The 25,788-nt window shown below is 43.0% G+C and overlaps 2 protein-coding genes across 6 annotated transcripts in view; one reads left to right on the forward strand and one right to left on the reverse strand.

The window, feature by feature from the left end:
* Window positions 1–5,502, reverse strand: part of AP4E1 (adaptor related protein complex 4 subunit epsilon 1) — a 73,842-nt gene extending 68,340 nt beyond the window's left edge. Inside the window, exon 1 of the mRNA XM_044979158.1 lies at window positions 5,413–5,502. The gene's annotated coding sequence lies outside the window, so the exon portion shown is untranslated. The remainder of the gene's footprint in view (window positions 1–5,412) is intronic.
* SCG3 (secretogranin III) overlaps window positions 1–23,862 on the forward strand; it is a 46,963-nt gene extending 23,101 nt beyond the window's left edge. For 2 of the 5 annotated variants that reach the window (XM_044979161.1, XM_044979166.1), the window contains 4 exons: window positions 8,265–8,348; window positions 10,440–10,568; window positions 14,593–14,673; window positions 20,584–23,860. In XM_044979161.1, coding sequence (XP_044835096.1) covers window positions 8,265–8,348; window positions 10,440–10,568; window positions 14,593–14,673; window positions 20,584–20,702 — 413 coding nt within the window. In that variant the 3' untranslated portion in view covers window positions 20,703–23,860. Of the gene's footprint in view, window positions 1–8,264; window positions 8,349–10,439; window positions 10,569–14,592; window positions 14,685–20,583 lie in introns of those variants that run through there. The other 3 variants (XM_044979162.1, XM_044979165.1, XM_044979163.1) reach the window with 3 other exon arrangements.
* The last annotated feature ends 1,926 nt before the right edge of the window (window positions 23,863–25,788 follow it).

A 25,788-nucleotide genomic window follows, 5' to 3' on the forward strand; every position in this document is an offset into this window, starting at 1 on the left:
GACCTCCGGAAGCTCAACCGGTACCTGCTAAAACTCAAATTCCACATGGTATCCCTGGGGACTATTATTCCCTCCCTGGATCCAGGAGACTGGTTTGCCGCCCTCGACATGAGAGACGCATATTTCCATGTCGCGATCTATCCCCCTCATCGTCGATACCTCCGATTTATGGTGAACGGCAGGCACTACCAATTTGCGGTGCTTCCCTTCGGCCTCTCCACCGCCCCGAGGGTATTCACCAAGTGTATGGCGGTGGTTGCCGCGGCCCTCCGTCGTCGTCGGGTGCACGTGTATCCGTACCTCGACGATTGGTTGATTCGCGGCCCATCACATCAGCTGGTAGCGGACCAGGTGACCGATATTCTATCTCTTTTTCGAGACCTGGGCCTGCTTGTCAACTTCGACAAGTCTGTTTTAACTCCAGCTCAAAGGGTGGAGTTCATCGGAGCGGTTCTGGACTCGCAGTTGGCCAGGGCCTGCCTTCCGATCACTCGGTACCAAACTCTGGTGGCTTGCATCAAGGATCTCCAAGCCTTTCCCACGACGACGGCGCGATCCTGTCTTCGCCTCCTGGGCCACATGGCGTCGTGCACTTTCGTGACAATGTATGCCAGGTTGCACCTTCGTCCGTTCCAGACGTGGCTGGCCTCGGTGTACCGTCCACATCGCGACCACATGGACTCGATCGTCACAGTCCCGAGGGCCACCCTCGACACTCTCAATTGGTGGCTAGCCCCTCAGGTCATCTGTGCAGGGGTACCATTCCGCCCGCCATGTCCCTCCGTCACCTTGACCACAGATGCCTCGGACATGGGTTGGGGGGAACACCTGGGCGACATTCACACGCAAGGCCTCTGGTCCCCGCTGGAGCTCTCCTTACACATCAACGTCCGAGAGCTCAGGGCGATACGGTTGGCGTGCCAGGCCTTCCAGGCCCTTCTCCACGGCCGCTGTGTCACCGTGCTGACGGACAACACGACGGCGATGTTTTATGTCAACAAGCAGGGCGGAGCACGCTCCTCCCTGCTTTGCACGGAAGCGCTTCGCCTGTGGGACTTTTGCGTAGCCCACTCGATTCACCTGTCAGCGTCGTTTCTTCCGGGCATTCAGAACACGCTAGCCGACCGCCTCAGCAGATCTTTCCTTGCACACGAATGGTCCCTCCGCCCAGATGTGGTGTATACGATCTTCCGACGGTGGGGATTTCCCCAACTAGACCTCTTTGCCTCAGAAACCAACAGGAAGTGCAACCGGTTCTGCTCCTTCCAGGGGCGCGCCCGCGGCTCCCTGTCGGACACGTTCCTTCGCTCATGGAAGGACCACCTCCTATACGCCTTCCCTCTGTTCCCACTCGTTCATCGGGTGCTCCTAAAGCTTCGGAGGGACAAGGCTTGTCTCATACTGATTGCTCCGGCCTGGCCGAGACAGCATTGGTACACCCTGCTGCTCGAGCTCTCCGTCCGGGATCCCATTCCTCTCCCATTGTGGCCGGACCTTATCACACAAGACTTCGGCCGGCTTCGCCACCCGGACCTCCGCTCCCTGCATCTTACAGCCTGGTACCTGATTGGTTGACTCACGCGGAGCGGGGCTGTTCGCAGGCGGTTCAGCGAGTCCTCACTGAAAGCAGAAAGCCCTCAACGAGATCCACCTATCTCGCAAAATGGAAGCGGTTCGCTATCTGGTGCGACCAGAAAGGCCAGAATCCCTTTCTCGTCCCTATTCCGGTTGTCTTGGACTACCTTTGGTCCCTTAAGGAGCAAGGCCTCGCGGTCTCCTCCTTGAGGGTACACCTGGCGGCGATATCGGCTTTTCGTCCTCCGATTGAGGGTCGCTCCATCTTTTCCACCCATATGGTATCCCGCTTCCTCAAAGGCCTGGACCGTTTGTACCCACCCGTACGACGTCCTACGCCGGTCTGGGACTTGAACCGGGTGCTGGCCAAGCTTATGGGTCCACCATTTGAGCCTCTGGCGACTTGCTCCCTGCTTCACCTCTCGTGGAAGACGGCCTTCCTCGTCGCTATAACATCGGCGAGACGGGTATCCGAGCTTAGTGCCTTGACTGTTGGGCCCCCGTATACTGTCTTCCACGCGGACAAGGTTCAGCTCCGGCCACATCCTGCCTTCCTCCCGAAGGTCGTGTCGGCCTTCCATATTAACCAGGACATCTTCCTCCCGGTTTTCTACCCGAAACCGCACGCCTCGTCTCGGGAGCAGCGGCTTCACTCCCTGGACGTCCGTAGGGCCCTCGCCTTTTATATTGAGCGCACAAAGCCTTTCAGGCGTTCGGCCCAGCTCTTCGTCGCGCTTGCGGAGCGTATGAGGGGCGAACCAGTCTCCTCGCAAAGAATTTCCTCGTGGGTGACGGCTTGTATTCGAGCATGCTATGATCTCGCCCGGGTACCACCTACTCGACTGACTGCCCACTCTACCAGGGCACAGGCCTCTTCAGCTGCCTTTCTGGCCCATGTTCCAATCCAGGATATCTGCAGAGCAGCCACCTGGTCATCCGTCCACACATTCGCAGCGCACTATGCGTTGGTGCAGCAATCAAGAGACGATGCAGCCTTCGGCTCAGCAGTCTTGCATTCTGCCACGTCTCATTCCGACCCCACCGCCTAGGTAAGGCTTGGGAATCACCTGCATGGAATGCATAGGAGCAATCACTCGAAGAAGAAAAGACGGTTACTCACCGTAGTAACTGGTGTTCTTCGAGATGTGTTGCTCCTATCCATTCCAGACCCGCCCTCCTTCCCCACTGTCGGAATAGCCGGCAAGAAGGAACTGAGGAGCGGACGGGCCGGCTGGGGTATATATCCAGCGCCATAGCGGCGCCACTCCAGGGGGCGCCCAGCCGGCCCGCCGGAGTTGCTAGGGTAAAAATGTTCCGAAGAACCGTGCACGCGCGGCGCGCACACCTACATGGAATGGATAGGAGCAACACATCTCGAAGAACACCAGTTTCTACGGTGAGTAACCGTCTTTTCAGTTGTTTCAGTATTACTAGCCCCCTCTCATTGAACCACTCCTCCCTCCTTGACTCTCCAAACTCCATGTAACACCCTTTAAACTAAAAGGAGGATATTTTATTTCATTCCTCTGTTCTTGCAAATGCCATGGCTCTTCTTCAATGTCTCTTTGCTGACTTCTTCCCACTCTACCCCCTGGATCTGTTGTTATAAGTGGCAGCCCTCCTAATAGCTTCTCTGTTGATGCATTAATTTGGTTTCTCTGATTCTTGAAAGCCCAGTGCTTTGCACCCTGTCACCTGTTTTTTGTTTGTGGGGAAAGGACCATTTGCCTACCCATTTGTTGTTGTTTAACAGCTCAGCGTAAGGACTGCCTTCTGGAGTCTGTGTCTCTGTAGGCACATCTGAGCACTGAAACCATAAATGTGGGATTAGGACCAGGATATTGGGGGGAGGGTGCCATTTATCTGAATTTCCCAAATTAAGTTCCTCCAGGCTGGGTTTACATGACCCCTGTCCCACTCCAGGACCCTTCGCAAGCTGCATGTTATCAGAATGTTATTTAATGGGCTGCACAGGCAGCATGAGCAGCCCCAGAGAGGGAGGGGGTTAGATAGGAGCAGAAATTGCATCATATGGCTCTTGAGAGATTTCCCATCTTACTATCCCCAGAGTGATGATGTTAAAATCCTTTAGAGCAGTGGTTCTCAACCTGCAGCCCAATCAGCACACAGCTGCAGCCCATGTGACATCCTCAGGACCATGCAGGCAGTATATATATTGTTTGGAGGTGGCCCACACAACACAGAGAGAGCTGCATATGCGGCCCACAATGGTAAATAGGTTGAGAACCACTGCTCTGGAGGGAGCTGCATCTAGCTATCCTGAGCCGCATGAAGGGGTTAGCTTGATGCCCAGCCTTTGTGGGAGGGGATTAAACAGGAACAACAAAGGAAATCCTGACACTGCTTTCCCCTCAAACAAACAAACAAACTCTTCACTGTGATGTCCCCCTCATCAGGGCTGGCCTTACCATGAAGCAAACTGAGGCGGCCGCCTCAGGTGCCAGACTATGTGTGAGCACCACTAGGACCCAGAGTGTAGAAAATTGTATCTGCTGCTGGTGCATATGTATTCTCTCTGCTCGAGATGCACAGAGATGGTGGAGTGCTGTGCTGGAGGAAGGAGGGCACAAGAGACATAACAGGCAGGCAGGAGAAAAGGTGAGAAGGAATAAAAGAAAGCAGCAGGAGCTGCAGGGAGAGAGAGGAGGAGGAGCCTCTTATATACCTCTCTGGCACCCCCAGGAGCCTGGACTGATTAACACCAGCTTCTCAGGGAGCTTCCTGTTTCCTGCTGCTTCCCTGAACCCACTTGAGGAGAACAGGCAGTCAACTGAAGTAGTAGGAGCCAGTTAGGTCCTTCAGATGCTGATATCTTCCCTCACTCAGGCCCTGCTACCAGCCTGCTTATTTGTCCCCTTCAATTGAGTGTTGAGAGCCACTATAGCTGGCACAGAACAGCAGTCTGATCTTTCTCCTGTCTGTGGGCAAGAGTGAATCATCCATCAGCAAAACCAGTGGTGCCTCCATTCCCTGACTGCAACCCACCTCTAGTTCAGTGCTGGAGGCCCATCTCTAGCTACTAGTAGTTCATATAACCCTTTTTGATGGGATGAGACCTAGGTGAAGCTGATTAAGGGCCAAACTCTGCATTCAGTTTGTTTAGTCTTACACCTGTCTGCCTCACTTTCCCATTTGTAAATTATTGTCATAAACCACTTTGAAATTGTTGGGTAAGAGCCAATTAGTGTGGTGACAGCCAATTATTACTACTTAAATGACTATGGGCTTGTTAGTGGGCAGTGAGTAATCTGCCCATGCTAATGTTTAGCTGAATGAATAATGAAATCCAAAGCTGATACTTCTCTCCCTGTGTACACAGATCTATCTTTTCATGATGGTTTCTGGGGGGTTGTAACATTTCCTGGAAAGACATAATTTCTTTGCATAATCAACCTGTGCCTAGGAGGCACTTTCACATTCTAACTTTGTTCGTCAACTTAATTTGAAAGTTGACTGATGGCAAAAATGTATGATATTAAACAACACTTCTGCAAAAAGACTTGTTCTGTTGTGTTGTTCCTATGCAGCATAGAAATGCTGGGTTTTTAAACAGAATGTGATGATCATGGCGCCTGATAGCAATCTTAACTACAGGTAAAGAAATCAGTTTTACATACTGTAGCAAGCTTCAGCATAAGAGTTTGTGCTGATAGTTGCCAGTACGTTGATGTAGAGTAAGCCAGCGGCAGAGCTGGGAGTAGAAACCAGATCTGCTTGAGGTCTGGTTTCTGGCTCTAACCATTAGACAGCAATGCCTTCATGGTAGGTAATAGCAGTCTCAAAGCCTATTGCCCTTGGGATAGCTGTTTTACTAACCTGGGTCGCATCCATTAGCTCCTTAGCTCTTGTTTTGTTGCCTTGATTAGTATCATTACAAAGAGGTGGCCAAGCTGACATAAGGTCAACACCTTTATGAATTCTTACTCTGTAACAAATAGGTTGCTAGGGTAACCAGACTAGAAAAGTCATCAGATCTTGTTAGACCACCAAATAGGACATTCAGTTGCTTAGCTACTGGCCCTGCACATGTCATTTCTGAAGATGACTCACGCCATTAATGTAACTCAAAGCAAACATTATTCAACCGTGGTCCATCCACATCTGATGGAAACACAAGTGCTTTGAAAAAATGAAAACTGTTAGGGGGGAGGGGAAATTAATTTTGAAAAAAAGGCCGCAACCAATCCTGTGTAATAAGAATCTGGCCTCTTGGGCAATCATATCACTGTTGTGTGTGAGAACGTGTCATTGCAATCCCCATTAATGGCTTGCACAGCTAACGCCCAATATATCAAACTGAAAATACAGTAGCTTGCTAAATGTTTATATTATGATGGGATAGTAACACTAATTATTGTCATAAACCACTTTGAAATTGTTGGGTAAGAGCCAATTAGTGTGGTGAGAGCCAATTGGGTCTTGTGCTCCTAAAGCATCTTTGTGCCTATGTAGATCCCACTGTCTGTGAAAGTTTCAAAAAGAAGTGATTTTTTAAAAAGTTTGTAACTAAAAATCTTTTAAAATGTTCTTCTCATTCATATTTGGTAACATAGAAATATACATCTACAGATTTATATAGGAGTTTGAAGATCAGCCTTTCAGTGGAACCCTAACTGTAACTTTAACCATGGAGAACTCTTGGTCTCTCCATAATATAGGGATCATTTCACCTGCCACTAAAATGCTGTCACTTCTGGGGTGGAGCATGGAAGGCCCTAATCAATCATTCCACATAAGCATATGTTTAACTTTAAGCAGCTGAATAGACTGTTGATTTCAAATGTCTACTCACTTGCTTAAAGTTAAGCATATGCTTAAATGGCTTACTGGATTAGGGCCTAAAAAAAGTGGCAATACTTCACAACAGCATAAAACAGAATGTGAATTAGAATAATTTATCCAACTGAAACTGCAAGAGAAATGTATAGAGCAAATCTATTTGCATGGTTAAAATTGATCCAGAATTTAATGATCATAAGCACAAGGACCTCAATTTTACATCCCATCCAAAAGATCCTACCTCCTGCAGCACAGTAGTCCCCAAAACCATGGTACACCCACATCTTGAATACTGTGTGCAGATGTGGACACTCCATCTCAAAAAAGATGTATTGGAATTGGAAAAGGTTCAGAAAAGGGCAACAAAAATTATTAGGGGCATGGAACAGATTCCATATGAGGAGAGGTTAATAAGACTGGGACTTTTCAGCTTAGACAAGAGATGGCTAAAGGGAGATATGATTGAGGTCTATAAAATCATGACTGGTGCAAAGAAAGTAGATAAGGAAGTGTTGTTTACTGCTTCTCATAACACAAGAACTAGGGGTCACCAAATCAAATTAACAGGCAGCAGGTTTAAAACAAATAAAAAGAAGTATTTCTTCACACAACACACAGTCAGCCTGTGGAACTCCTTGCCAGAGGATGTTGTGAAGGCCAAGACCATAACAGGGTTCAAAAAAGAACTAGATAAATTCATGGAGGATAGGATGGGCAGGAATGGTGTCCCTAGCCTCTGTTTTTCAGAAGCTGGAAATGAGCGACAGGGGATGGATCACTTGATGATTACCTGTTCTGTTCATTCCCTCTGGGGCACCTGGCCACTGTCAGAAGAGAGAATACTGGGCTAGATGGGCCTTTGGTCTGACCCAGTAGGGCCGTTCTTATCTTCTTAAGTATAGAATTGTGGATTAATGTTCAATTGTACTTTTAAAAGGTTGCTGAAAGAACAAGCAAATTCTAGACTAATGCCACAATATAAATGAGAAAGCATAACTAATTACATGATAATCTGCATTTGCATGTGTGTAATTAAACACAATGTCTAAAGGGTTTTGTTTCTCTTGTACTAGTATGTACTGATCGTATCTGAGTTGTTAATGTTTTTCCTTCTAAGAGCCAAATTCTGCTTTGACTTTTGTAGGATACAAGAGTTAGCCTTAAAGGTTTTTAAAGTACTAGAAAGCATTGTTCTACAGTCTCCTAGGGCCGCGTAAAGTCACCATAGTCTGCTAAGTTTTTAATAAATGTTTGTTTTCTGAGGCACTTGTACAAATGCTGTTTTTAATCTAGTCAACTTTCTAAAAATTGATTCCACTTTAAATAGCACATAAAACCTTTTTACTGGACTAATTTCCCACCTAGACTATAAAAGCACTTTTCAGAGAAACTGTTCAGGGGAATATTCTCCTTCCAGGAAAAAGAAACATGCTGCTTGCAGCTTTGATTGAGATAATGCTTGTAATTGCACACATCCATTCCTTACACCAATAGCAGTTGGTAGGCACACTGTGGTCTTTATGTTTTGTCAGCTCATTCATTGAATTAAAATGGAAGAAGAAGAGTCTGGATGATTTAAATACTCTAATTTGAATAGATCTACATTCTCATGCTGTCTTTTATGCATATTGGTATTATTTGGTGCCCATATTATCATGCTGTAGCATATTTTATACTTAAAAATATTCAAAGTTCTCTGTAGCCAAATAGCTATTCTGTTACTTGGTAATCAGTTGCCTTTACATTATATATTCAGTGACAAGAATTATTAATTCCTTGCTTAACCCTTTTGTTTTCTACAGGCAATTTAACTGTGTTCTTGCACAGGTGGATAATCTGGGCACTATCATTTTCAGTATGAGAGTAACTAGGTTTTTTTCATTTTCCAGAAAACTTGGATGCAATGATAGCTCTGCAGACAAAGAGTAAACTTGAAAGCCCCCTGACCAGCACCAAAAACAAGCTACTAGCAGGTATTTACTCTATTCCTCTATCTCCTTGCAATCACTATTTAATAACACATTGTTGTTCAACCTATTTAGTTATAAGTGTAACCCTTCTGCCCCTCTGAGTTGGCAGCAACAAGGGCCGGGTTCAGTATCCAGGGGTTCCATGTCAATAACACAATGCAAAACCGGCTCGAGCCCCCATCCAGTGACCTGGGACAATTACATACCACCCCCCTGGGCGCCTCTAGGAGGTAATACTTCCCCACTCGCAAGCACAGAGTCCGAGTGTAGCAAAATCCTTTTAATAAAGGAGGGACACAATGCGGCATCACGTTGAAGAGACACCACAAACAGGACTATACACAAACCATAAGCAAAAAAAACCCACCTCCAAGTACATTTGGCACTGTCCTTTCCCCCTTAGGGTCTTAAGTCCAATCACCCCAAAGTCCAACAACACAAAAGTCTCTGGTCAGTGCCACCCCAGAGTTCAAAAGTTTATCTGCAGAGTTTTAACCCCCCCCCCCCGAGGGTGGAAATGGGGGGCGGCACATACAGGGTGTTAAGGGGCACCTTACGTGGGCCAGAGCCGACTGCTTCGCCTCTTTATGGAGTTCTGCTGCAGCCTTCACCATGACTGGCTCCACTCCACCAGCTGTGCCGCTCCTCCAGCCGTCCTCACAAACTGCTCCGCTCTGCTCGCTCCATGGGCCGCTCCACACGTCCCACAGCTGCTCCGCTCTGCCAGCTGCTCTGGTCCACCAGCCATCCCCACAAACTGCTCGGTTCCACTCACTCCGTGGCTCCATGAACTGCTCCACTCCGCTCTGCGGTATAGCTTCAGGCTCCCCCACTAGTTAGCACAGTACTTAGTGCTCTCAGCTCAGCAATTCCAGTTCTTTAGTGATTTCAGCTCTTAGTGATTTCAACTCACAGTAGGGGAGCCCCAGTGCCAGTGCACCACTAGTCCAAAGTGAGTTCAGCTCAGTAACCTGTATCTAGATTCTTAAGGGAATCAAAAAATTAACTCTGACATTCCACAGTGGAGAGAGGCATAGGTGGAACTGGTGCTTCTGGCTCACACAAGGAGCCTGCACCACCAAGTACAGATACCTGTCCCCAGCCTCTCTCAATTCACTGGGTTTTGGAACCCATGTCCCTTGTCTAGCAAGTGCTATTTAGTTGATAATGAAACCCTTTATCATAAGACAGTTTTGTAGTTCCTCATTTACTTAATCAGGGTGACATTTTATTTTTCCTGCCCCAATAACAAAGAAATTGGGGATCCCACAGCTGTGAAAATAACCATCCCAGGCTGCCGTGTGCTAGGCTAAGTGGGGTGGGAGTGCCAATGCAAATAACTGAAATGCCAATGCAAATACTTGAGATTCTTTCCACACTCCCCACAATTTACCATCAGATGTTAGGGTAGAGCTCATCCTGACTCTGCTTACATCAGTAAACTAATTTAACTAGGTGTCAGACTGGTAATTTAAGGGTCTGAGCCTGCAAAGTGCAGGGCTGTAACTATCTGTCTGCTGGAAGGGAGGGAGGAGTTGACACATAATTGCCAAAACCTCCAAATCTTTATTCACGAGTGTCCTTATTCCACTGGCGATGAGCGTTACTTCAGAGAGTATTACCCATATGCAAGGACAACCCTTGTGTAATGCTTTGGAGGACCTGGCCCTAGACTTCGATGGATTTGATTTCTTTGTACTCACTGCAGTACAAGAAAAAAATAAAGACAGGCCCCATTCTGTGGATTGTGTGGCCTGATCTAAAGCCCATTGAAGTCAATGGAGAAACTCCCCTAATCTTCCATGAACTTTGAAACTAGCCCTTAAGGAATGTATATTATGATATCTTAATTGACTGACTTGAAGTAGTGGTTGCAAGAGAAAAGGTAGGCATTTTCAGTGACCAAGGCAGGAGATGACGTTTAGAGATGCACCATTTTCAGGCTTCTATGAGTTTCTTTCTGAATCAATAGTCAAAGTCTTTGAACTTCCCAAAAGAACATGCTAATGTTTAGCAATGAATGACGTGATTTCAAAACACTTATGGTACCTATGGTACAAAAGTAAGGGAATGTTCTGATTGCAACTTCTTTAGATAAGAGCAATGAAGAGGCAGACAGTACAAAGGAAGAAGCAGCAAAAATGGAAAAACAATATGAAACATTGAAGGATTCCACAAAAGTGGAAGAACAAAATACAGCAGGAAACAATGAAGAACCAAAAGGTACTCTTGCTATTAGCTTGTGCACCAAATGACTGGATTTTTTTCCTGGTCAGACTAGCAGAGGATTACATACACAGCAGAGTGGCACAAGTGTGTGGATACAGCATAATATCACCACTGGAATAATTTTGTAATGAGACAAGCCCATTGGTCCTGTGTTTAGCACTCTGTGCGGGCATGGGACCAATTCCTATTCAACTCTTGGGTCTGAACTCTCATTTTCTGAGCTGACATGCTTGTCATGTGCATGGTGTTTTGATGAACAATCAGAAGTTTCCGTTGAACGCAGACATTTTTCATAAACATTTTTATTTAATCAAAAAACAATTTCCCATTGATGGAAAATTTTCAACAAGCCCTAATATTAATACAATTCCGTTCATGCATATGTAACCTACTCTTCTGAAATGCAGCCAACACTGCTGGGCGGCAGACCTTCATGAATTTCAACCCAAGCTAGTGAATTCCCTAGTTCTCCTCTGCACTGTGAAGTTCTCTTTCTTTATATAGTCTTTGACCCCTAAACTGATTGGAATTGTGCAGGCCTTTCAGATAAGCTGGTACTGAGTAATGACAATTCTAATTTAGCACTTTGGCTTAAATCCAGCAGTCTGTATTCCTTGCCACCAATCCTCTAAACAGCCTGGAATGATTATCAGTATCCTTAAACTACCCTAGTGACTGAAATGGAATATCAGCAGCCTCTTTATGCAAGAGCATAATTCTAGGTAAGGTAGATGAGATACGTGTACACATTGAGGGAAGAAGAGATCCCTTAAATGTGAATGCAGTATAGTCACATATATATTATCATTTAGTACTTTTTTAAGCACTAGATGTGGTTGGCTCCATGTAAAGCAGAGGAAGACAGTCTCTCTGCCCTGAGAAGTTTCTCAGTGCCAATTCTTTGTTTAAAATGTATTTTAAAGAGCATGGATAGTGGAGCCATGTACAGTGGAGTCAATAGGAATTATATTGTTGAGTCCAGTGAGAGAGCAGGATTGGGCCTTTGATCTGTTTTGAATCCCAAAGGTGCTCAGAAAAGAACCAGAAATGCTTATTTTTAAATTATGAAAATAAGACAATATGTGTTTAAAATGGTATTTTTTCTTTTCTAAGATTTTTAACCCTGTGCAATTTAAGGTTTTTAGGTATGAATGAAAGAAATTCATACTGGAGTGATTAACAGCCTCCTTAAAGAGGCTTGCTTGCTGACATCTGTAAGGTCAAACTATCATTAATTTAGTCCATTATCTGCAAAAAAAATATCAATTAATTTATTAAATTGGTTAATTACCATTTTATGAATGATTCTTAAAATGATTCTTTAGCACTCCCAATGGCTGGGTGAAGATAACTCATTAATGTAGTTGTGACTGCAGTGTGTATGCAGCTAGTGCATTATCTAGTAAATATGAACCTACCTCAAAGATTGCCACTAGCAACAGTACTATTTTCTCATTTTGTCTCCTAAAATGTATTTTATTTTGTTTCATACTATTCCTAAACCTCTGCACATAGGCCTTAATTCGGAAAGGTACTTAAGCATGTGCCTAATTTTAAATACACAGATCCATGTGCCTAGCTGAATTGTGGCCACAATCTTTTATTACAGAATGTATAGCCTACATTAGAAATCAGATCAAATGCATTTTAATACACTAGTGCAGTGAGATATTGCTTCTTTGCATCTGTTGCGTTTTAGTGACCTAAGATCATTGGTGCATTCAGTATTCTGGACTGAGCATATTGATTTCTCCAATCTGTGTTATGAGAAGCTGATATTGAAAGGCAGTGAGTTGTCTGTTCTCCAGAATGAAGCAATTTGGATGACCCACTGTTAGACAGTTATGGTGCTTTTAACAACCATTGTCCGCATAAGCAATTGCCTTTTCAAAGTTATGCAGAACTTTATGTTCCAGCAGCAAATTAGTAGCTCAAAGAGGAAACAGAGCATTGATACAGGTTATCATGCCAGCTGCCTCAATGTAACATTTAATGTTGCATACAATGGCAGGTTAGCCTGACCATAGGCTACTCTTTCCACAGAGATCCATAGTAAATGGAAAAAAAAACAGTTCAGCTGGCATACCACACAGAAAACAGCATGTCTCACCAGTGTGTATTTCAGACATGGAATGGTCCAAAATCCAAAGACAAGCACAAATGTATTTTTAGCTAAATCTCTTGTGTCAAGGCATTTCCATAGTGCCCATCACTATCATGTTTCAACACCTCCCAAGTACTTAAATAGAACAGCAACAATTTCTCAGTATACATTTCTTCCCTCGCAGCTTGTAGGAAAAATACTTTGATTTCTTCATAGGATTTTTTGGGTGATGGTGGTTTGTGTGTGTGTGTGTGGGACTTACTGAGGAAAAGCTAAGTTTTGCATGTGTTCTGCATTTAACTATGGGAGTGGCAAGCTCCAGGGTCACTGGTATCTGTTGCTGAGGTGAGTTCTATAGTCTAGTTACATCTCCCATGGACGGTCTGTCTCTTACACTCACAAGCCTCCTCAATGGTCAACAGTTTCATTGTTCCAGTAGAAGGTAGCTGTCATGGGAGGTCGTGGTTGCAGAGACGGGTGATATGTTAGGTAACTGAGGTCAGTCTTATGGAGGACTTCGAATATCAGAATAGAATCATTGAAATGGATTATGTGTTAACTGATGAACCATTACAGAGGGTGATGAACCAGGATGATATGTTCATGGCAACCTGCTTGCCAAGCTGGGAGCTGCTGTAATTTGTATTGGTTGAAGCTTTTTCAGCATATATGGTTTCATTGCTAGATATAACGAGTTGCAATACTCAAACCTAGAGGTCACAGTTCATGAGTCACCATGCCTAGTTTGGCACCCAGTAGGATGGGGTGGACTCTTATAGCCAGAGAGAAGTGGGTATTTTTGTTGCTGTGGCTATTTGAGCGTCCAGTAGCAGTGAGAAGTCCACTACTGCAGAATGGAACTTAACAATCTGAGGCAGGGTACCCTAGCTAGTGGTGGGATGTCTATGGAGGATGTATCCAGTTTGGGCCAAATTTTGCTCTCAGACCTTCACAACCACATTCAACTCAATGGACCTGCACAGGTATAAATTAAATCAGAATTTGACCCTTTGTCTCTTCCTCTAACATGCTTTGCTGTTTCACAGACTGACTTCCTTCCACGCTAATTCTGCACTCCTAGCTCAAAGGTTTCAGCATATTTACTATTGTATCCACTTATTGATGGGATCAGACATGCACAGTAGGCAGTAACAGCCTTCCACAAGCTAATCGCACTAGTCTTTTCCTGACAAATATGAGCACGTTACATCAATAAAGCTCTAGCCAAGTTAAGAATTCAGAATCCATTATCTATAACATTCCCTTCAGGGCCTTGTTAGGTAATCCTTGAACTAATTTTGACCTGTGTGCTCTTGGGGCTAAAAATAGACACCATTTCAAAATTCAGAATATAAAGGCTCTAACAAGATTATATAGTTTTCATGCTTTCCTTTTCTCAGCTAATACAGTGCCTGCGTTTCAGGTTGTAGGTTTTTTCTTATGCCTTTTGGAACATCACAATCTTACATTTGATGGCATTGACACCAGTCAGTAGAAGAGGTTTCTGATGTTTTTAGTATGTGAGTTGATGCACAAAGCTTTCAGTCTTATTAAAATCATACCCCAGTGTCTTAACACTTTAATCTTTGTTTAACAGCTGTTGTGCTCTAAACACCACAGACTGACCCCAGTCCATGCATGCAATAGCTCTGGAAATCAACAGGAGTTGCACACACAAATCAAAGTGAGAAAATGGCCATAAATTCGTATCAGAGCTGACTAATCCCTCACAGACAGGATCTGCTAGCCGTGCATGGGAATTTTTGCCTGAATAAGGATGACAGGGCTGGTCCCTTAAATGGAAACTAAGAACAGTTTTAATCTGCCTTCACTGTAACCAAGTTTTCTCAGTTAAACAAGCTGCATCAATCATTGATGAAGGGTGTTTGATTTATCTCTCATCTGTTCCTCAAGGGAAAGCTGAGGCGTATTTGGAAGCCATCAGGAAGAATATAGAATGGCTGAAGAAGCACAACAAGCAGGGAAATAAAGAAGGTATGAAATGAATAATCTTGCACATATGGGGTGGACGAAATTCAGATTACAATTTGTTTTATAAACTACGTCGTATAAATTAGCATGATGAGCTGAGCTGAATCATAGAAATATAAAATGTGAGACTATGGACATGTCTGGATCACAGCCTCATAATTAGTGATGCTAGGATCACTGTCAAGTAGTCTAGGCCCAAATGTAGGGAATGTGTACAAATAATAGAAACAGTCTGTTATAAAGCTCCATGATCTTATGGAAATATATTTAAATATTGCACTGAACTACTACAAAATATAAAAACTAGCCTGTCTAGACTGGCCCTGAATAAAAAATTGATGTTGACTAACTTGCTGGAAATAAACTCCTTACGCCCCCTCATCTCCCCACCTAAGAACCCACTCACCGAAATCCAGAGAATAATAAGTAAGCCTTGCAACATGCATTTAATGTCAGTCCTACACCATGAGATCAATAGAAATGTTTTAAGGATTATTTTTTTAGCATTCATGAAGAGGATCTTTCTAATATATGCATGCAGCTGTGAGACCCCAATGCCATTGTGCTAGTGCTGTGCAAGTAGCAGGAAACTCTAATCCTGTAGATTTTTGTTTCATAAACAGTCAAGGTGAAAACATCTAGGAATCTCATCTGCAAGATAAGAGCATTATGGCGTTATTAATTGCTCCTAGGATTGGCTCTAAGGGCACTGTGCATCTTTCACATGTAAAGCTCTGTAGAAGAGGAACAGTGACTGAAACAGCTGCTCAACCTTCCTTAGGCTGGTTCTCCAATACATTGCTTCTCCTAGGAGACGGGGCTGGCAACAGTGTGGAAAGGCTGGGGAGGGGTAGAGGGGCCAGGGCAGGATCCACAGGAATAATAGGACCACTTGGCTTGTCCATGGAATCTCCTCCCTCAGAGCATCATACAGAACCAGCATCCCAGCTCTTGTCCCAGCCCTGGTGCTATTGACTGGATTTCCACCATCATCTTGTCCATGGTAAGGAGAAACCACAAGGCATGGTGGGGGAAAGTGTGTAAAGCATTTGGAAAGGGAGAGGAAGCTCTCCACCACCAGCCAAGGAGGAGCAGGAGTTGAGACTGGGTCTGCCCCACATTCTCTCATCAGCCCCTATGTGTGATGAAGTGTAAGATGGACACTATTTAATCAGTGCCTGACTGCAGCTTGACACATTCATTTCCTTTGTTGAAGCTCAGTAGAAGATGTTTGGACTGACCAATAATGACCTACTTGTCTCACCTAAACTCCTTCCCTCTTAAAATCCTCTCTACATAACCCACAGCAACAGTTATAGTTGGTGGCAGGCTTACATTTTACTTTAGAATGTTCATGCCAATTCCAATAAATATTTCCATTTATCAGTGTGTTTGTTACAGCAATTAGCGTTCAATCACATGGGATTGTTTTCTGTTTCCCATTTCCTGAGCAGCCCCTCACTCCTCTTCACAGTAACCTTTTCCCCAGCATTACTGCAAATTGAAAATGACTGTGACTACAGATATTATAGCATTTTATCTGTCTGGAAAAGCAGTAAGATGTACTGATGTGAATTCCTTAAATTAATGGATCCACAATGGCAATCTTGAACATCATTATATTTTATACTATTAGGGCCTGGTTCTCATTTACACTTAAACTACAAGTAAATGAGAATCAAATCTTTAATCTCCTGATGCTTTACCCCTTAGCTTACCCCTTCTATACTGTGTATTCTGGCAACTGCTCATTCAAAAATCTAGCAGTGGTGGTAAATGGAGTACAAACTGAGTAAGTTTATCCCAGACTGAATCATACAGGGCCATAATCTTTCACTTCAAGATTATGTGCTTGTCAATCCTTTGTCTACTTTCAAACTAGCAAATTGGACGTGGTGGAATAATACAAAAAGTGATTCACAAATACATTTGTGCATAAACATGGCACATTTGCTCCACTCATGGGCCTGTATTAGTAATTGCTTGTGAGTATTTGGATGAGTCAGCTTACTTGGGAAAATATTTGCAAGTCCAGAATGTTTCATGAATTTTAACAGAAGTGATTATTCATCTGAAAATTCCCTCTGGGACTTCATCAGCCCTTATTTGCTATTTGCTATTTTTCTGTTTAAAAAAAGTCAGTCATCAAATCAGGAAACAGAAACAATCCCATGTGATTTAGGTGACCATTAATAGAAAATGGGGCTAGATTTCTGGCCTTATTCTCTTCTATAACCAAACTTTGCTGAGCACAGGGGAACAGGCAGAGCATCAGGGAGCCATAACTGTTAACATAACAGTTATGGCTCCCTGATGCTGTGGGCCTATCCGTGCTGTCTCCAGCTCTGGTGGGAGCTGAAGACCCAGGCAAATTGGTGGAGTTACACTGGCATAAAATGAGCAGTGCAGTGGTGGATCAGACCATTTTTTGAATGCTCTATCCACCTTTGAGATCCGTGCTCTTAGGGCCAGATTCTCAGCTGGTGTAAATTGCACAGCTCCCAGCCCTTAAGGTTGCCCTCTTTCTGATTAACTCTATAGTAATTTTTAGTCCTCAGAAATATAGCTGTGAGTTACCTAATTAGTATATGCAAATCAGCATATTTTGAATTGTTCACAAAATACTTAGGTAATGAGAGAGCCATCAAGTTTCATAACACTCACTCTCACCATTCATAGAGTAGAAAGATTTCAACGATTATTTTTAGGAAATACCAGCAATTGACTTTATTTGTATATGCAAATTAGCCTCAGTATAATATAGTATGGCCATTTCAGAGTTCAGTGTAATGTTTCAGATGTGGGTGAAAGATGATTTTTTTTTGTTTACATATTCCAATAAGGTGTAAAGAAGTATTGTAATATTGCAGTTAATAGGCATATCACATAGATTACATATGCTGAGTTCGAGAGGAAAATATAATAATGTTGCCATTTTACATATGCAAATTAGCCAAAATTGGATAAAATCTTCACTGTTGCAATTTCAATTAGCATTTAATTAAACCATCAAATTTCCATGTAATTGATTCTGTAGTTGCAAATATTAATGTAAAACAAGAGTGAATCTGGGGGGTTTGGAAATTAAATCAATGGGAATTTTGCTTGAGTAAAGACTGAAGAATTCGGTATATTTTCATCATGGAGGCATCTAAGACTTACATTAATGCTAATGAGTTATCTGCATATTAAAAACCAGAGCCTTTACCCTGCTCTGGCTATTTTGCCATGTTCTGGTCATGCAAAGCAGCAGATCTGGTCTCCAGGCATTTCCTTTGACTATAGGAATCCTCAGTTGGCATAGAGCCATTATGAAGGCTCATACAGGGCTTTTCCATCCTGCCCCCTGCATAAAGGTGCATGCATGTCCAGGGAAAAAGGAGCATGGCTGGGGCATCCATAAGTCCTGCTGACCCCTAGAATTAATGCTATTGAGGCTACGTTCAGCTAGGCATTACTTAGAGCAGCCTCAGGGCTGCTCTATCTTATGCTGAGAACTAGATTGGTCTCTGGGAGGCCCTCAGCTCATGGGATCATAAAGACTCAAAGCCATCTTTGCCTATCCCATGCAGTCTTGCACCAAGAACAGCTTGACAACACTGCAGAGTGTCTCAGCCGAAGAAGAAGTGCTCTCTTAAAAGCCCAATCCTGCAGTCTTTACACATGCATTGCTTCTACTGGGATCAGTAAGAGTTCTCAGTGTACGATTAGGTTCATAGACTGTGTGTTTAATATCTTCCATGTTTTGCAAGGACCTGGCATATATATATTCTTAAATGCAGGCCTGTCTTGTGTTACCTTTCACTTTCTGCAAATTAGTCTGCTCATTCTCAACTTTGCTAAATGTTTTATGATAATCTAGCTTGTCTCCAGAGCAAGAAATTATGGGATTAGTATTGAAACCTAATCTAAATGTGAAATTTGTGCTAACAGGGCACCAGCTCCTTTTATGTGTATGCAGTTAACTATAGTATCTGTTCCACATTAAGAAGAGAGCATGTCCCATCTCTGGCCTATTCTGCTGTCTGACATCTATGGACCACATTCAGCCCCAGTGAAACTCCACCGGTCATGTCACTTTCACAGCAAGGCTGCATTTGGCCCTGTCTTAAACTAGTGCCTTCAGAATCATTACCTGGATAGCCTGCCTTATCCACAGCTCTCACAGAAATTCCCAGGAACTACAGCCTTTTAGTATTGACACTTTAACACAAGCCAAGATTATAAAGTGTTCAGTCCTTCTAATTTAGGTCCACAAGAAATGTTCCATGTCAGGGTGGTCAGAGGTAAAGTGTTACTGATAGCCATACCTGCAGTATCATGTTCAAAAGGGGAAGGTTTGAGGCAAATAGAAATGGTTAATAATAAATAAGACTATTACAATAAATATTTCTCACTTCCCTTTCGTCTGAGAATCTCACGGCACTTTACAAACATTACTGAAACCTCATAGCTCCACTATTAGGTAGGGAAAGCGTTATTATAGCTATTATGCAAACGGGTACACTGAGGGAAGGCTGGATTAAGTGATTTACCTGTGGTCAGTAACAGACCATGGAACACAAACCAGGAGTGAAATCCTGGCCACATTAAAATCAGTGGCAAAACTCCCATCGGATTCAATGGGACCAAGATTTCATCCCAGGAGTCCTGACTCCCAGTCCCCTGCTCTTGGCACTGTTGTTATTGCACTGTTACCACTGCCCCAGTAATTGTAAAAACTGAATTGCATAAATTCATCTGCTTTTGAAAGTGTCCCTGCACATCATCCCTCTTTACTCATTCAACCATTAGAAGGCAGAGAAAGGAGTTAGGGTCTATTGTGCAAATAGTGATAGAGGAAGAAGTCCTTAAATCCATATTTATATGATAATACACATTTGAACAAGTCACAATACATTTTCTATGAGAATTCTGATGGCTCTGTTCATGGACTAAATAATTCATACTGTAAAAATTAAAGAGGAATACATTTCTAGGAAAGATATTCATTCATTTAAATTAACATAAATCTTTAGAACACTGGTATTCTCCAGACTGCCAGCCATTGATTCTTCCATTGAATCTTGCCTCTGTGTGTGCATTAGTGTATTATATCTGATGTCAGAGATAAGATTGCCCACTGGCTGCTCAGAAAGAGTTTTTCAGATTTCTTTGCAGAATTGGTGCCTAAAGCTACACTTCTTCCATGGAAAAGAGTCACATTTTCAATCATAGCAAGGTTTTGTTCAGTGGTGTTCAGCCTGCATTATGCTGTATAGATGCAAATTCTTTGGTTTAGGCTCCCGTGTTTATCATTTAGCAGTGCAGCAGAACATGAAAAGCGTCTTTCAGTCCTTGTAATGTGGACTGGCACATACAGACAACTCACTGCAATATTTTTCAAATCTGGAAATTATTCTTGTAACCTGCCAAAGCTGAATAATCATATCCTTTCCACTTAGTCCCAGTGATTTGATTTCTTGAATTTCTTACATCTGTTCTCAGGAAGGGTAGTTTGGCATAAGCAAAAAGCTGTCAGAGAGTTGAAGAACACAAACTTTGGGAAACGGTCAGTTTAGTATTTTCTGTGAAGTCCATGATAACTGGGAACATAATAGGGCCTTAACAACAATAACTGCATGCACAGACTTCCAGCACATTGAACCACTGGCTTGAAGGATGATCTATGTTTAAAAAAACCATTACAGAGCAAGAAAGATAGATGAATAATACTTATTGCGTCTCACATATAAGAGGACTTTGCACAAGGGTGTTTTTTATTACTATGCCAAGATTCATTTGTAGTGAGTTCCATTCTTTCCCAGGTGACGGAGAATGGACTTGGTGGATAATGTTTACAATTACATCGTTTCATAGTTGAAACAGCAAAGCGGGGAAAGCTCGTGGTGTTCATGAATTCCTGTTTTGCAGATTATGATCTTTCAAAGCTGAGGGATTTCGTTGATCAGCAAGCTGATGCTTATGTGGACAAAGGCATCCTGGACAAAGAAGAGGCGGATGTGATCAAGCGCATATACGGCAGCCTGTAAAAACACAGGCAGGATGGTGAAGTCACTTGACTGCCCAACATGTAGGAAACTATAGTATAGCGTCACCCACTCCTAGCTCAGTGACCTCAGATTTGTTATTTTGAGGATATCATTAGAAAGTGCTCTGTTTGCATTGTACTGAACCTTTTCTAGGCAAAAGTGAAGAGCTCTATTGCTATGTACACTGACTGCATACTGTATTTTCCTACACAGATATCAACCCCAAAGGCCGAATTATGACATCAAATTTATACTTAACAGGGTAAACTACAAAACGTTCTCTTTGACCTACTATCTGCATTTGTTTGCTCCGGTAGAAAAGCCATGTGTTTTTGAAAGAAAGTTATTTTGACACTGCATCCTTCTGCTCTCACTCCATTAGCTTTCAAAGATGCTACTGTATGTATTTGTAAAGGGCATTATTAGAACATGAATGACAGTTACTAGTTCTACAAATAAATATTTGAAAATAATTTCCGTAATAAAATTGTCATTAGTCTCCGTATTATTTTATGTCTAGAATGTCTTATTTTTAAATCATTGGTGTATCAGCGTTTTTCCTGTCAGTGTTTGTGTTTGCACATTCACAGAGTATGTGTGCCATTAACTAACTAATGTATCTCTGACACTGCAACTGCCTTTCATACAGGTGGTACAGGAAAGAGCTGAAGTCTCCACTGCCAACCATTGTCATTAACACCCTTAGCCGTTCTTTAGTGCATCCTTTGAGAACTGTCAGTTCTCTGTGCATGTATAAATAGCTGCATTCTTGATGTGAGTAGCCTGATAACAGTGTGAATAGCTTTGAATTGCTAAGTAAAAAATGTAAAGATAATGAAATCATTTTTAGGGGATCTTGCAATTAGAGATGTGCTTAGGAACATGTGGCTTTAATGATGAGATGGACTTTAATGGGAGTGGCAGGAGTGCAGCATTTCTGAAAATCAGGCCATTGGTCCATTTATTGACCTCTGAACTGTATTGGGTGATATTATTTCCTTTAGCACTATGGGGAAACTCTCTCTCTGTTGTATGTAAAAGCAAAGGCAAAGCAATGAGCTTTGAATTTAGTTCTGGCAGTTCTCAGGCTTAGCTTTTGTGGGATTAAGTGAGTTCTCTAGTCTAGCTGCTGGGAAAATTCTGTCTCCTGCACTCATTGGCCTCCTCCTGGATGGTTGAGATTAACCCCATATGACATTATTTTTAAAATCCGGGATGTTCACTTGACTGCCATGGAGACTATAGGTAAATACTTGTCTGGCTGTGTAGAGAGCTGTGGCTGAACGATATGCCCTTGATCACCCCAAGGTCTGGGTTAGCGTCACATAGGGAGACTACCTACTTCCTTATTTTCTCAGCACTCTTGAGAATTAGAAGGAAAAAGATCTGAACTACATTTTGCCTGGCGGCCAGAATGAACTCTGGCCAATTGCCAGCATAGTGCAAACACCTTTAAATGTTACTAGTAGCAAACTTCAATCAAATGTTATAGCAATGAGCCATAATAATATGTGCATTAGAAGGCTGTTGGTGCATGGATTGATCAGTGCCTTCAAGCATCCACGAAGCGCACCAGACCCTGCTTAGATGCACCCTGGTGTGGGTTATTGCTTTCTAGTTTTGCTCACTAATTATAATTTAAAAAAAAATCCAAAAGAATATTGAGTAATGTGAGCCGTGTACCCTTCTGCTATGAAAAACAGTACCTAGTGGCAGCATAAGAGAAAATTATGGGGAAAAGGTTCCCCTGCTATTTCAAATGAACGTGTGGGGGGGGTATTCCTAGCCCTTCTTCTCTCTTTTACTTTTTCCTTTTGTTCGCCCGCTCCCCATTTTAAGGTTCCCTAGACTATTTAGACTCCTTTTTCCTCCTCATGCCCCTCAAAAGACCAGTTACCCTTTGCTAGCAGTTCGTGGCCCACCACCCACTTTCTTGTTTGAAAACCAAATTGGAAATATTGACTCGTTTCCAATTTGGGGGTTACAAGAGAAAGAGGGTTAAAAGTGGCTGTAACTCTTGGCACTTTGGGAGGCAATAGCACAAGACTGTAATCTTTTTATTTTACTAATCCAGACTCTTCTTCTTCCTCCTTACAGTTGCTTCCTCCCCCCCACCCCCCGCCTGCCACTGTCCTCTCCCTCCCTTGGTTTACCTTTCTTCTTCTGTCAACATCATGGGTCCCAGAATATTTTTGAATGATTTTTCAAGGATGAGATCCTAGCTGTGTATTGTCAGAAGCTTGCGCAGGGGTGTGACATCATAAGAAAGGCGCGGACAGCCAATAACATGTGACTAGTCTACAGGCAATCACAACAGACCTGGTCCAAAATTATAATTCACAATTTTAATGAAACTTTTTGAACTTTTGCAAAATTATTAATTTTGACCAAAAAAGGATGAAATTTTTGAGAAAATTGTTCCAAAAACGTACATCCCATTGTTTGACCAGCTCTAAACGATAGTCAGATCTCATTCTGTGGCCCAGACTCCTGCTGAGTACTCACTTGCCCGTGTAGTCCCATTGAAGTCAACATGAAAAGCTGAGTAGATAAGCATTTTGATAAGCACTACTTTGGTGAGTTGATGTGCATTTTTAAACCATTGTTTCTGCTGGATTCATTTCTCCCCCAGACAGCTGGTCCAACTTGTTATGCGAATGTTTCAGTTGCTGGTTTGATTGGTGGCACATCAAGTCAAGTTCAGGCAGTCACGTCACCTTTCATAATATGACAAGACAGGGCCAGCCTGATGCATCATCCTATGCTGCAGAACAGCTGTGGCTTGTGCTAAATGAAGGACAGAGTGGTCTGAGCTATAAGTGGTACTGCAGGTTAATAGCCTTTTATGAATGCAACACTTGCAGCACATTACTTGCAACAGGGCACTTGGTGGAAATCAGTAGGCCATGTTCTGCCAGCATTTTCTCTACTACCACTACGGGAAATATTTTCCATCCTTGCACATCTCTAGTTCTAATACCACAAAAGAAATTTGTCTATGTTGTTCTGTTTGTATCTCTGCTGGATGCATCAAAAAATCCTTCACTATCTAAATTATCACTGACAATTGTAAGAAGTACAAAATATACAGTATTCACAGTATGAGCTTTTCTATTAGTATATTGTTTCTGATACTGTACTTTATTAAACACTTTGCTACAAGCTACAGCAGTTGAGGGTGGTTTGTTTTTTCTTTTGAAATGGACTAAATACATCGTTCCCTCTGACTGGCTCTTGAAGGGCCCAATCCTGCCTCACTCAATCAATAGGAGCTTTCTCGTGGGTATCAATGTGAATACCATAGGCCGCAGTGATTGAAGAATAATGTTGGCTGGAATAATGGGCTGTCTATCGCCCTCTAAAGTCAATGGGCAGACTTCATAGCGTGAGCCCTACATCCACACTTCTGCCCACACTAGCAATGGGCCCAAACCCAAAACCTTTTATCTGACACACCCTGTCTTTGGTGATCTGAGTCAAATGGAACCCAGTCCAAAGCCCCTTGAGGTTTTGATTTTACAAACCCTGACTGAAAAAGGGTTTGCAAAGCTGAAATCACAAATGCCTGGTTTGCTCATCAGAAAAGTACATCAAAACCAGAAGTGTTTATACACGCTGCTCTTCACCCCCACCAGAACTTTGGTCATTCACATCCTGAACCACTGCTCAGGTTGGTGTTTTAAAACTGATGAGGTTTTGCAAAACCAGCCTGCAGCTTCCTTGATCCATCTCCAATCCAAACAAGTTCTTCGTATTGTCTATCCCTGTGCCACTCACTTTGGTTCATGTCATTGGGACTCTCACATGTCAAATATTTTTCTCCCTTCATATATAATTGATACAAATACAAGGACATAATAGTATCTTCCCAAGCAAATAAAGTTAATTGCATGTGCAGTAACAATAGAGGCATAGTGAGAAGCAACAAGGACTATACAAAGAGAACAGTCCCCTTGAAACTGTCACTCATATTGGCTGATACAAGGACAGCCAAGGTCCTAACACATAAAACATTTCAGGATTTTACAGGACCCTTCCCTCACCAAATGCAGAAACTTCCCCCTGCAGTAGCAATAAAGAGACATTGCTGGTAAGCACAAAGTCCTTTCATTTATTTTCTGTTTCCTGGGGTTCAACATATTTAAAGTATAGTTTTATTACCATTTAGCTATCAGGGTGTGTGCTGGAGCAGCTGCCTTCTGTGCAAGTCACAGAGCATTCAAAATGACGAAACTCCACAGTAATATGTGGTAACCACTGAACAATTCCACGGGAGGCCTTTATTTCAAAAGCACAGGAAAAGCATTGACAGTACTTCTAATGGGAGAGCACCAATTTAATTCATTTTATGGGAACCTTCACTCTGTGTGGCAGAAGCCTTTGTTTCACGGAATAAAAGGATGTGTACAAACAGTATACTGAGGAACTCATAGTGAGGCAGTTTTAAAATAAACTCTGCACACACTCGGTCACAGACGTATATTCACGTTTTAAAGTATGAAATATAAAATACAGCAGTCTGAAAAACCAGCAACAGACATCATCTGAATAGGGCAAATGCTTTATTTTTTTTTTCAATCCATGTTCAAAAAGGTCAGGCCAAAGAAAGTGAATGTTTGCCATTTAAATAAATCTAAGACATTAACAGGCTAATTGTGTAACATACACAGACGCAGCTCCTCAGCTGGGGTTAATTCATTTGGCATAGCCCCAGTGAAGTCAATGGAATGCCACAGATTTACACCAGTTCAGGATCTGGTCCCCAACGCTAAGTTCAGGTCAAACCTTGGGCAGCGTAAGAGTGCATTCTGACCCTTTCACGCCACCTACTGGTCAAGCATACCCTACTCCTGGTTCATTGTGGAACAAGGGCATTCTGGGCTGGCTAGTCCCACGAGGGACTCTGGAACTTGTTGGCTGCTGCAAGGCATGCTGGGAGGAGTGCCAGAGAATATAAGGAGCAGTTTTCCTTCAAGTGTCAAAGAAAAACAAGGAGAGAGCAGATCTGGGGTTTGGCTGTGCACTGAGAGAGCAGGGGAAGTTAGTCAAGAGGGGCTGTTGAAAAGAATCTATCAAGAGGCAGGCT

The sequence above is a fragment of the Mauremys mutica genome, chromosome 11 (assembly GCF_020497125.1).
Source record: "Mauremys mutica isolate MM-2020 ecotype Southern chromosome 11, ASM2049712v1, whole genome shotgun sequence".
Classification (NCBI taxonomy): Eukaryota; Metazoa; Chordata; order Testudines; family Geoemydidae; genus Mauremys; species Mauremys mutica.